This window comes from Chiloscyllium plagiosum, unplaced genomic scaffold (assembly GCF_037043375.1).
Source record: "Chiloscyllium plagiosum isolate Xiang-an unplaced genomic scaffold, Cpla_swu_hap1 HiC_scaffold_25, whole genome shotgun sequence".
NCBI classification, from domain to species: domain Eukaryota; kingdom Metazoa; phylum Chordata; class Chondrichthyes; order Orectolobiformes; family Hemiscylliidae; genus Chiloscyllium; species Chiloscyllium plagiosum.
Window position 1 is genome coordinate 4,808,691 of NW_028270163.1, and position 13,546 is coordinate 4,822,236.

General features: G+C 45.8%; 1 protein-coding gene across 2 annotated transcripts in view; it reads right to left on the reverse strand.

The window, feature by feature from the left end:
- The window catches only part of LOC122561971 (baculoviral IAP repeat-containing protein 7-like), a 75,048-nt gene that overhangs the window by 52,395 nt on the left and 9,107 nt on the right, over positions 1-13,546 (reverse strand). For both annotated transcript variants that reach the window (XM_088000412.1, XM_088000411.1), the window contains exons 2-3: positions 11,594-11,693; positions 5,430-5,511 (exon numbers count right to left, since the gene is read on the reverse strand). In XM_088000412.1, the coding sequence (XP_087856538.1) occupies positions 5,430-5,511; positions 11,594-11,693 (182 nt within the window). The remainder of the gene's footprint in view (positions 1-5,429; positions 5,512-11,593; positions 11,694-13,546) is intronic.

Consider the following 13,546-nt stretch of genomic DNA (forward strand, 5'->3'; position numbering starts at 1 on the left):
ACACACCCAAATACTCACCAATATACGCCCAGATACATACCCAAATACTCACCAACACACACCCAGAAACACACCAATATACACCCACATACACCCTCAAATACACACCAACACACACCCAGATACACACCCAAATACACCCAGACACACACCCAGATACACACCAACACACACCCAGATACACACGCAAATACACACCAATATACACCCAGATACACACCCAAATACACACTAACATACACCCAGACACAGACCCAAATACTCACCAACATACACCCAGATACACACCCTAATACTCACCAACATACACCCAGATACACACCCAAATACTCACCAACATACACCCAGACACACACCCAAATACTCACCAACATACACCCAGACACACACCCAAATACTCACCAACATACACCCAGATACACACCCTAATACTCACCAACATACACCCAGATACACACCCAAATACTCACCAACATACACCCAGATACACACCCTAATACTCACCAATATACACCCAGATACATACCCAAATACACACCAACATACATCCACACTCAAATACTCACCAACATTCATCCAGATACCCACCAATATATACTCAGATATACACCAAAATGATCACCAATAAACACCCAGACACACACCAAATACACCCAGATGCACACCCAAATACTCACCAACATACACCCAGATACACACCCAAATTCTCACCAACATACACCCAGACACACACCCAAATACACACCAATATACACCCAGACACACACCCAAATACTCACCAACACACACCCAGATACACCCCCCAATACTCACCTGTATGCACCCAGACTCTCACCCAAATACTTACCAACATACACCCACATACACACCCAAATACACACCAATATACACCCAAATACTTACCAACATACACAGCCAAATACTCACCCACATGCATCCAGACGCAGACACAAACACACACCAACATACACCCAGATACACACCCAAATACTCACCAACATACACCCAGATACACACCGAAATACACATCAACATACACCCAGAAACACACCCATATACACACCAACATACACCCAGAAACACACCCATATACTCACCAACATACACCAGAAACACACCCATATACTCACCAACATACACCCAGAAACACACCCATATACTCACCAACATATACCCAGAAACACACCCAAATACTCACCAACATACACCCAGACACACACCCAAATACTCACCAACATACACCCAGATACACACCCAAATGCTCACCAACATATACCCAGAAACACACCCATATACTCACCGACATACACCCAGATACACCCCCAAATACACACCAACATACACCCAGATACACACCCAAATACACACCAATATACACCCAGACTCTCACCCAAATACACACCAATATACACCCAGACTCTCACCCAAATACACACCAATATACACCCAGACTCTCACCCAAATACACACCAATATACACCCAGACTCTCACCCAAATACACACCAATATACACCCAAATACTTACCAACATACACACCCAAATACTCACCCACATGCATCCAGACGCAGACACAAACACACACCAACATACACCCAGATACACACCCAAATACTCACCAACATACACCCAGATACACACCCAAAGACTCACCAACATACTGATTGAAATACTCAGTAATGTACACCCCGACACACAGAACCTCTCTATGTCTATACTTCATTCACTTTGAAATGAAGGGCAACATTCCATCCACCTTCCCGATTACCCACTGAACGAGGATGCTCTCTTCATGCACAAGAGTTCCCAAATCCCTCTGTGCTGTAGCTTTCTGCATTCTTTCCTCATTTAATTAATACTTCGATCCTCTATATTTCCACTCAAAGTACATGCTCACATACTTTCCCACATTATATTTTAGTGTAATTAGAATACTGCACACACTCTCACTCGCACACATACACTCTCCTACATACACACACATAATCCTACACACACTTTTCTGGTGATTCAAAGTTATATACAGATCCTTCATGGTTAAAGCGTAACGTCGCTGGGTAGCGTAAGGAGTACTGTACATTTAAGTCCCTTAAACGCTTCTTCGCCTCGTCGAATGCCTTCCTCTTTCGAACCAGAGCCGGGGAAAAGTCCTGAAATAGCATGATCTTGGATCCTTTGTAGATCATAGCTTGGGGGTCTTTTCCGAGATTTCTAGAGGCTTCTAGGAGTATCTGCCTCTCCCTGTAGCTCTGCAGCCGGAACAGGACCGGGCGCGGGCGCTGGTTCGAGCCGGGCCCGCGTATTGCTACCCGGTAGGCCCATTCCACCCTTACCTGGCCTGATCCAGCTTGCAGATTTAAAAGTTGTGGCAGCCACTGCTCCAGGAATGCTGTAAGCTGGCCTTCCTCTTCCTGCTCGGGAAGGCCCAGCAAACGAATATTTTTTCGGCGACCTCGATTATCGAGGTCATCAGTATGATTTTCCAAGGTCCGGACTCGCTGCTCGAGAGTCCGGACCTGATCCACGGCCGATTGAGCGGTTGTCTCCGAGGTCGCGGCCTTTAGCTCCGCTCCTCCGACTCGGCGTTGAATTTCTTCAATCTCTCGGTCGTGCTTCTGCAGCGCGGCCGAGAGCGACTCCCAACGATTCCTGGATTCGACGATAAAGGCATCGATCTTCGAGTCAAGCTTGGAAAGCATTTCTGCAAGGCTTGTTACTGTTGGTAAGTCCCCCGGGGCCTCTGCTGCAGCTGGAGAGTGTGGGGGAGGGGTTCCTGCTTGCTGAGAGCTGCGGGCTCCCTTCCCTTTAGTCATTTTAACTTAGGATTAAGTTGCTTAAATGTAATATTACACCACTAATTGAGTTACTAAACTATTATAAATGATTTATAAATGATTTGGTGAGCTGGGTAGGGGGTAGGTGACCCACTGTGCCCAAGTCTTGGGAGGAGCACTATAGACTCAGTCTTACTGGGTCGCCGCCATCTTGGATCCCCCCCCTACACACACTTACGTGCACGCAGACACTCCTATACACAGTTACATGTGCACACACACATTCCTATGCATATAAGCACAGTCGTACGCACACAGTCCTATGCACATTTATGCATGGACACACTCTCCTAATCACACCATATGCACACTTACGCACACAAACTCTTCTATGTGCACACTTATGCATGCACACACTTGAAGCACACTTACACACTCCTACACATACTTACACACAGATACACTCCTACGCATGATTATACATGTGCGTACAAACTCCTATGCACACATGCACGCACATACACGCCTACCCACACTTCAGCGTGCACACACTCCTACGCAGTGTACATGTGCACACACACACTCCTGCTTACATGTGCACTCACACTGCTACACACACGTAAATGTGCATGCACACACATACACAATCCTATGCGCACGCACACTCCTGAGCACACGTACACACACACATTCCTACACACTCCTATGCACACGTACCCGCGTATGCACACACTATCCTATGCACAGTCTCCCATGCACACAAACTCACTGCTATGCACACACACACTCCTATGCATATATAGACACACACACACTCATGTGTGCACACATACGTGCACACAATCTCCTACACATGCATCCGTGCACACAAATACACACACGTGCGTGCACACTCTCCTATGTACACACACTCTGCCACACTCATGTATGTGCGCAACACACATACAAACTCCTACACTTGCATTTTCACGCAAACACATATTCATACTCTCCTACGTATGCATACGCACGCACACAAATGCACACACTGTCTTACATACACACCCTCTCTCCCACACACATACTCTCACTCATGCATGTTTCCTCTGTTTCTATTTCACCCATGTGCTCTCTTTGTGTCTCTCTCATATTGACATACACACATATAAGTATTGCGCATTGCTGAAAAGTACACATTTCAGTCTTGTCCTCATCAGGACAGTTGGAACATGTACATGCACCTTCTCCCTCTCAACTCAACTGAATGAGTGATTGCTCCTCACTGGTCAATCAGAGTCAACCTGCCAGGTTGAAATTTAAATATAGTCTGACAGTTAACTGTCAATCATCTTTAACTGGTCCATCTCACATGTAGTACCTCTGTCAGGTTCACTTGCCAATCACTCAGCACTCTCCTTTCATACAGTACATTATTTTGATTTCCTCTGGAATTGGTATTTTGTTGTGAAATCTCCTGATCAGTAGAAGATGGAAAGTTTTGACAAAATGTCAACAATCAAGTTCTCTTCCATCAAACATCTGTACATATAAGTATATATATATATATAAAACATCTGTACATATAAGTATATATATATATATAAAACATCTGTACATATAAGTATATATATAAAACATCTGTACATATAAGTGTATATATATATAAAACATCTGTACATATATGTGTATACACACACACATATATATATATAAAACATCTGTACATATAAGTATATATACATAACATCTGTACATATATGTATATATATATATATAAAACATCTGTACATATAAGTATATATATATATAACATCTGTACATATAAGTATATATATATAAAACATCTGTACATATAAGTATGTATATATAAATAAAACATCTGTACATATATATATATATAAAACATCTGTACATATAAGTATATGTACATAACATCTGTACATATAAGTATGTATATATATATATATATATAAAACATCTGTACATATAAGTATGTATATATATAAAACATCTGTACATATATGTATATATATATATATAAAACATCTGTACATATAAGTATATATATATATAAATAAAACATCTGGACATATAAGTGTGTGTATACACACACACACACACATATATATATAAAACATCTGGACATATAAGTATATATACATAACATCTGTACATATAAGTATATATATATATCTGTACATATAAGTATATATAACATCTGTACATATAACATCTGGACATATACGTATGTATATATAAAACATCTGTACATATAAGTATATATATATAAAACATCTGTACATATAAATATATAAAACATCTGTACATATAAGTATATATAAATATATAAAACATCTGTACATATAAGTATATATATATATATAAAAAAAACATCAGTACATATAAGTATGTCGGTGACAAAGACCAAAAGACCTGTGGATGCTGTAAATCAGAAACAAAAACAGACACTGCTGGAGAAGCTCAGCAGGTCTGGCAGCATCTGTAAAGTGTTCTGAGGAAGAGTCACCGGACCTGAATCATGAACTCTGATTTCTCTCCACAGATGCTGCCAGACCTGCTGAGCTTCTCCATAATTTCTGTTTTTGTTTCTTCACATATTAGTCCACATGCAGACGCAGACAGAAGGTTAAAGGTAGCACCGCATTACTGAACCCACCGCTGACTCGATGATATTGGAATGCAGTTCCTGAATCCTGTTCACATAATCCCTCCCTTTCACTTGGAGTAAATACTCGCAGCTGGCAAAACAGGACATTCACATTAGTTACAAATACATCCATTAAACATCATCTCATATTCACCCCTCTCCCCCATTGCCACCTTTTTCCTCAGGTAGGGTTTCGGGGTTGGGGGGTGTAGGCATAAGAGGAGAGGGGAGGAGGCTCTCTTCCCAGTTGTATTGATCAGTGCCTTTGAATGGTGGACCCATCTCCAGGCCCACACACCACCATCCTACCTCAACAACTGCCAAAACAGACAGCAGATCCATAACACACTGCCTTTTATTTACAGCCACAGAGTCATACAGCATGGAAATAGACCCTTTGGTACGACTCATCCACGCCCACCAGACATCCTAAATTAATTTACACTCACTTGCCACCATTTGGCCCAAACCCTTCTAAACCCTTCCTATTCATGAACCCATCCAGATGCCTTTTAAATGCTGTAATTGTACCAGCCTCCACCATTTCCTCTGGCAGCTCATTCCATACACACACCACCCTCTGTGTGAAAATGTTGCCTCTTAGATCCCTTTTAAATACTTCCCCTCTCACCTTAAACCTATGCCCTCTAGTTTTGGACTCCCCCACCCCTGGGAAAAGACCTTGTCTATTTATCCTATCCATGCCCCTCATGATTTTATAAACCTCTATAAGGTCACCCCTCAGCCTCCGATGCTCCAGGGAAAACAGCCCCAGCCTATTCAACTTCTCCCTACAGCTCAAATCCTCCAACCCTGGCAACATCTTTTCTGAATCCTTACAAGTTTCACAACATCTTTCCTAAGGAGGGAGACCTGAATTGCATGCAGTATTCCAAAAATGGCAGTCCTGATGAAGGACTTATGCCCAAAAAGTCGATTCCCTTGCTCCTCAGATGCTACCTGACTGGCTGCGCTTTTCCAGTACCACACACGTTGACTCCAACAATGGCCTAACCAATGTCCAGTCCAGCTGCACTACGACCTCCCAACACCTACACTCAATGCACTGACCAATAAAGGCCTGCGTATGAAACGCCTTCTTCACTATCCTATCTAACTGCAACTTCACTTTCAAGGAACTATGAACCTGCACTCCAAGGTTGCTTTGTTCAGCAACACTCCCCAGGACCTTACCATTAAGTGTATATGTCCTGCCCAGATTTGCCTTTCCTAAATGCAGCACCTCGCATTTATCTAAATTAAACTCCATCTGCCACTCCTTGGTCCACTGGCCTACCTAATCAAGATCCTGTTGTAGTCTGAGGTAACCTTCTTCTTACACCTCCAATTTTGGTGTCATCTGCAAACTTACTAACTATACCTCCTCTGTTCACATCCAAATCAAATCATTTATATAAAATGATGAAAAGTAGTTGACCCAGCACCGATCCTTGTGGCACTCCACTGCTCCCAGACTTCCAGTCTGAAAAGCAACACTCCATCTCTTAGTAAGACACGATTTCCCATGTTCCACAAAGCCATGTTGACTATCCCTAATCACATTCCAAACACATGTAAATCCTGTTCCTTAGGATTCCCTCCAACAACTTGCCCACCATCGATGTCAGGCTCACGGTCTATAGTTCCCTGGCTTGTCCTTACCGCCCTTCTTAAACAGTGGCACCACATTAGCCAACCTCCAGTCTTCCGGCACCTCACCTGTGACTATTGATGCTACAAATATCCCAGCAAGGGGCCCAGCAATCACTTCCCTAGCTTCTCATAGAGTTCTAGGATACAACTGATCAGTTCCTGGGGATTTATCCACCTTTGTGTTTTAAGACATCCAGCACCAAATCTTCTGTAGTATGGACATTTTTCAAGATGTCACCATCTATTTCCCTACATTCTATATCATCCACCACCTCTCTGTAATATATTTCAAGATGTCGCCATCTATTTTGTCATGTTCTCTATTTCCATGTCCTTCTCCACAGTAAACACTGATGCAAAATACTCATTTAGTCTCTCTCCCATCTCCTGCGGCTCCACACAAAGGCCACCTTGCTAACCTTTGAGGAGCCCTATTCTCTCCTTAGTTACCCTTTTGTCCTTAATATATTTGTAAAAACCCTTTGGATTCTCCTTAACTCTATTTGCCAAAGCTATCTCATGTTCTCTTTCTTCCTCTCTTGATTTCCCTTTTAAGTATACTCCTCCTGCCTTTATTCTCTTCTAAGGATTCGCTCAATCTCTACTGTCTATACCATATGCTTCCTCCTTTTTCTTGATCAAAACCGCATTCTCTAATCATCCAGCATTCCCTAAGCCTACCAACCTTGCCCGTTACCCTGAGAGGAACATAGTGCCACTGAACTCTCGTTATCTCATTTTTGAAGGTTTCACATTTTCCAGCCGTTCCTTCACCTGTGAAAATCCGCCCCCAAATCAACTTATGAAAGTTCTTGCCTAAAACTGTCAAAATTGGCCTTCCTCCAATTTCGAACCTCAACTTTTAGATCCAGTCTCTAGTTTTGCATCACTATTTTAACATTATTAGAATTGTGGTCACTAACCCCGGAGTACTCCCTCAATGACCCCTCAGTCACTTGCCCTGGGCCTTATTTCCCAACAGTAGGTCAGATTTTCTTTCTGTCTGATTTGAGTCTGATTCACCCAATTTCCTTCTGTCTTTGTGTTTCAATCCTCCAACAGGCCTTGGTGCAGCTGAAATATAACCCTCTTCTTTTCTGGTTTGGGGAATAAAGGCCAACATTTCATTGTGCTATGGTGAATTAAAGAGGCCCCTTAGATTAAGGTGAGTCAGCTCTCATCTCATCCTGCCCATTAGAATACCCATCACCACTGCTTAATGAATCTTCAAATCATGAAAATAATTTGCTATCAGTTCCATAGGCTTCAAATTCAGTTAATGTACTTGTTTAGGTCCCACTCCCAGAACTAGGCCTCTTACACAGGCCTCAAATGTCCCACAATCTCCTGGGCCCAAAGCATACACAGGCTGAATGCAGGTAACGCGGAGTGTCATAGGCTGAACACAGGTAACACAGAGTGACACAGGCTGAACGCAGGAAACATGAGTGACACAGGCTGAACGCAGGGAACATGGAGTGTCACAGGCTGAACGCAAGTAACACGGAGTGACAAAGGCTGAACACAGGTAACACGGAGTGTCACAGGCTGAACAGAGGTAACACGGAGTGACACAGGCTGAACGCAGGGAACATGGAGTGTCACAGGCTGAACGCAAGTAACACGGAGTGACAAAGGCTGAACACAGGTAACACGGAGTGTCACAGGCTGAACAGAGGTAACACGGAGTGACACAGGCTGAACGCAGCTAACATGGAGTGACACAGACTGAACGCAGGTAACACGGAGTGACACAGACTGAACGCAGGGAACACGGAGTGTCACAGGCTGAACGCAGGTAACACGGAGTGACACAGGCTGAACGCAGGGAACACGGAGTGACACAGGCTGAACGCAGGGAACACGGAGTGACACAGGCTGAACGCAGGGAACACGGAGTGACACAGGCTGAACGCAGGGAACACGGAGTGACACAGGCTGAACGCAGGGAACACGGAGTGACACAGGCTGAACGCAGGGAACACGGAGTGACACAGGCTGAACGCAGGGAACACGGAGTGACACAGGCTGAACGCAGGGAACACGGAGTGACACAGGCTGAACGCAGGGAACACGGAGTGACACAGGCTGAACGCAGGGAACACGGAGTGACACAGGCTGAACGCAAGGAACACGGAGTGTCACAGGCTGAACGCAGGGAACACGGAGTGACACAGGCTGAACGCAGATTACACGGAGTGACACAGGCCGAACGCAGGGAACACGGAGTGACACAGGCTGAATGCAGGAAACATGGAGTGACACAGCCTGAACGCAGATTACACGGAGTGACACAGCCTGAACGCAGGAAACATGGAGTGTCACAGACAGAACACAAGTAACACGGAGTGACACAGACTGAACGCAGATTACACGGAGTGACACAGGCTGAACGCAGGGAACACGGAGTGTCACAGGCTGAACGCAGATTACACGGAGTGACACAGGCCGAACGCAGGGAACACGGAGTGACACAGGCTGAACGCAGGGAACACGGAGTGACACGGGCTGAACACAGGTAACACGGAGTGACACAGGATGAACAAAGTTAATACGGAGTGTCACAGGCTGAACACAGGTATCACGGAGTGTCACAAGCTTAACACAGAGTGACACAAGCTTAACACAGAGTGACACAGGCTAAAGACAGATAACACGGAGTGACACAGGCTGAAGACAGTTATACAGAGGAGTGACACAGGCTGAACGCAGGTAACCCCGAGTGACACAGGCTAAAGGCAGGTAACACCGAGTGACACAGGCTAAAGACAGGTAACACGGAGTGACACAGGCTGAACGCAGGTAACACGGAGTGACACGGGCTGAACGCAAGTAACACGGAATGTCACAGGCTGAACGCAGGTAACACGGAGTGACACAGGCTGAACGCAGGTAACACGGAGTGACACAGGCTGAACGCAGGTAACACCGAGTGACACAGGCTAAAGACAGGTAACACGGAGTGACACGGGCTGAACACAGGTAACACGGAGTGACACGGGCTGAACGCAAGTAACACGGAATGTCACAGGCTGAACGCAGGTAACACGGAGTGACACAGGCTGAACGCAGGTAACACGGAGTGACACAGGCTGAACGCAGGTAACACGGAGTGACACAGGCTGAACGCAAGTAACACGGAATGTCACAGGCTGAACGCAGGTAACACGGAGTGACACAGGCTGAACGCAGGTAACACGGAGTGACACAGGCTGAACGCAGGTAACACGGAGTGACACAGGCTGAACGCAGGTAACACCGAGTGACACAGGCTAAAGACAGGTAACACGGAGTGACACGGGCTGAACACAGGTAACACGGAGTGACACGGGCTGAACGCAAGTAACACGGAATGTCACAGGCTGAACGCAGGTAACACGGAGTGACACAGGCTGAACGCAGGTAACACGGAGTGACACAGGCTGAACGCAGGTAACACCGAGTGACACAGGCTAAAGACAGGTAACACGGAGTGACACGGGCTGAACACAGGTAACACGGAGTGACACGGGCTGAACGCAAGTAACACGGAATGTCACAGGCTGAACGCAGGTAACACGGAGTGACACAGGCTGAACGCAGGTAACACGGAGTGACACAGGCTGAACGCAGGTAACACGGAGTGACACAGGCTGAACGCAGGTAACACGGAGTGACACAGGCTGAACGCAGGTAACACGGAGTGACACAGGCTGAACGCAGGTAACACGGAGTGACACAGGCTGAACGCAAGTAACACGGAATGTCACAGGCTGAACGCAGGTAACACGGAGTGACACAGGCTGAACGCAAGTAACACGGAATGTCACAGGCTGAACGCAGGTAACACGGAGTGACACAGGCTGAACGCAGGTAACACGGAGTGACACAGGCTGAACGCAGGTAACACGGAGTGACACAGGCTGAACGCAAGTAACACGGAATGTCACAGGCTGAACGCAGGTAACACGGAGTGACACAGGCTGAACGCAGGTAACACGGAGTGACACAGGCTGAACGCAGGGAACACGGAGTGACACGGGCTGAACGCAAGTAACACGGAATGTCACAGGCTGAACGCAGGTAACACGGAGTGACACAGGCTGAACGCAGGTAACACGGAGTGACACGGGCTGAACGCAGGTAACACGGAGTGACACAGGCTAAAGACAGGTAACACGGAGTGACACAGGCTGAACGCAGGTAACACGGAGTGACACGGGCTGAACGCAGGTAACACGGAGTGACACGGGCTGAACGCAGGTAACACGGAGTGACACGGGCTGAACGCAGGTAACACGGAGTGACACAGGCTGAACGCAGGTAACACCGAGTGACACAGGCTGAACGCAGGGAACACGGAGTGACACGGGCTGAACGCAGGTAACACGGAGTGACACGGGCTGAACGCAGGTAACACGGAGTGACACAGGCTGAAGACATGTCACACAGAGTGACACTGGCTGAACACAGGTAACACGGAGTGTCACACCTCAAAAACACAATCTGCCGCACGTTGTTAAGCTGGTGGTAGTCAGTACCGTGGAAACCATTTTGCATGCTCCATCCATGGATCATCTCCCAGCTCCCAGTTTCGCAGTTCTCCATCGCAGTGAAAACATTTCACATTGTCACGGTGACCTGTTAAGCAGGAAGGCTCCAGAAAGTAACTTGGATGGTTTAATGATGAGCTTGATATCTCAGGTGACAACATTGCTGGAAATACCAAACACTGCAACTCAGATCAGAAAAGCCCAGCTGACAATGTAAAGCAGAAACCTTCATTCACATCATTAGCCATCCCACTGTCCTGTTGGCCACATCATAGCAATGTCCCTCCCAGATATGACCATTCTTCAGCCAGTGACTCTCAGCTATTCAATCACTGGGTGAATCACATGCAAGACTGAACTGTTCTCATCCAATGTGATCCCTGTCCACCTGCAATGGTACATGCATGGGTGGTGTCACACCTGGCAAGGTAAGCGTGGAGCATGGTTTGGAGAGGAGGTGGGGAAAGGAAGGGATGTGTGGCACTTTACCCATTAAAGTTGGATTATGTAACCAAACTTAGCACTGACACAAGACAGGGAGAAAATATTTAGTCAACAAATGGGTGAGAGTGAATTTTTTATTCATTCACAGGATGAGGGAGTCACTGGCTAAGCCAGCATTTATTGCCCAAGACTAATTGCTCAGTTAAGAGTCAACCACCTTGCTGTGGGTCTGGAGTCACGTGTAGGCCAGACCAGGTAAGGATGGCAGTTTCCTTCCCTAAAGGGCATTAGTGACCCAGATGGGTTTTTCCAACAATCAACAATGGGTTCACGGTCATCATTAGACTCTTACTTCCGGATGTTTATTGAATCTAAATTCCACCATCTGCCATGGATTTGAACCTGGGTCCCCAGAACATTATCTGGGTCTCTGGATTAACAATCCAGCGTTAATACCACTAGGCCATCACCTCCCTGAATGCATGTGAAGGAGCAAGTGTGTGTGAGTGACAGGGAGGGGGTGAGTGACAGGGAGGGGGTGAGTGACAGGGAGGGGGTGAGTGACAGGGAGGGGGTGTGAGAGTGTGCGTGTGTCAGGATGAGCATTCTTTCTGAAACAAAAACATAAAACTGAAGAAACTCAGGTCTGGCAGCATCTGTGGGAAGGAAACCGTTAACAAGTTCCAGTTAGCAGAGTTTTGAGTCCGATGATTCTTCATCAGAACTGGAGAGTTACTAAAACATTGACACACTTGAAACATTAACTTGCTTTCTTCCCACAGATGCTGTCAGACCTGCTGAGTTTCTCCAGCAATTTGTTTTATTTCAGATTCCCAACATCCACAGTTGTTTGTTTTATTTTTGAGAATTCTTTCGAGTTGGCGAATCTACGTTGTTTGGTCTCGTGTATGTCAATGTGTTTATGTTCGACCATGTGCGTGTGTCAGGATCATGTATACAGGTCAGGGTGAGTGTGGATGCTTGTGTCAGGATGCATCAGAGTGTGGGAATGTGCACCTCAGGTTATGGGCATGCATGTGTTGATGCATGCACATATGTTAGGGTGTACGCGCACACATGTATTAGGGTGAGAAAGAGTCTGTCAGGGTGTCTGTGCATATCAGTGTGTGCACCCAGGTCAGAGTGTGCCCAGTTCTGGCTTGACTTGTCTTAGCTGATACAAAGTGTAAGAGAGCACATATGCTCTGGGATTATAAACTGAAGTAACAGCAGTGGTTTTGCAAGTGCCACACATTGCATTGAACAGCTCAATGTTGATTTTTGGAGCTGTGAGGGGGGAAAATTCAAGACTGAGTTGCAGTGACAGTCTTCTCAATTAAGGAACTCCTACCTGACAATAGCCCTTTGATTGGCAGAGCTACTGTTTTAGAAGGGCAGTGGGAGAGAGCCTACAACTTAAAAGCATTTCTCTCTCAGTGTAGGAAAAAGGCAGAAAAACCAAGAAAGCTGAAAATGAATCATTCCAGTAAGACCCAG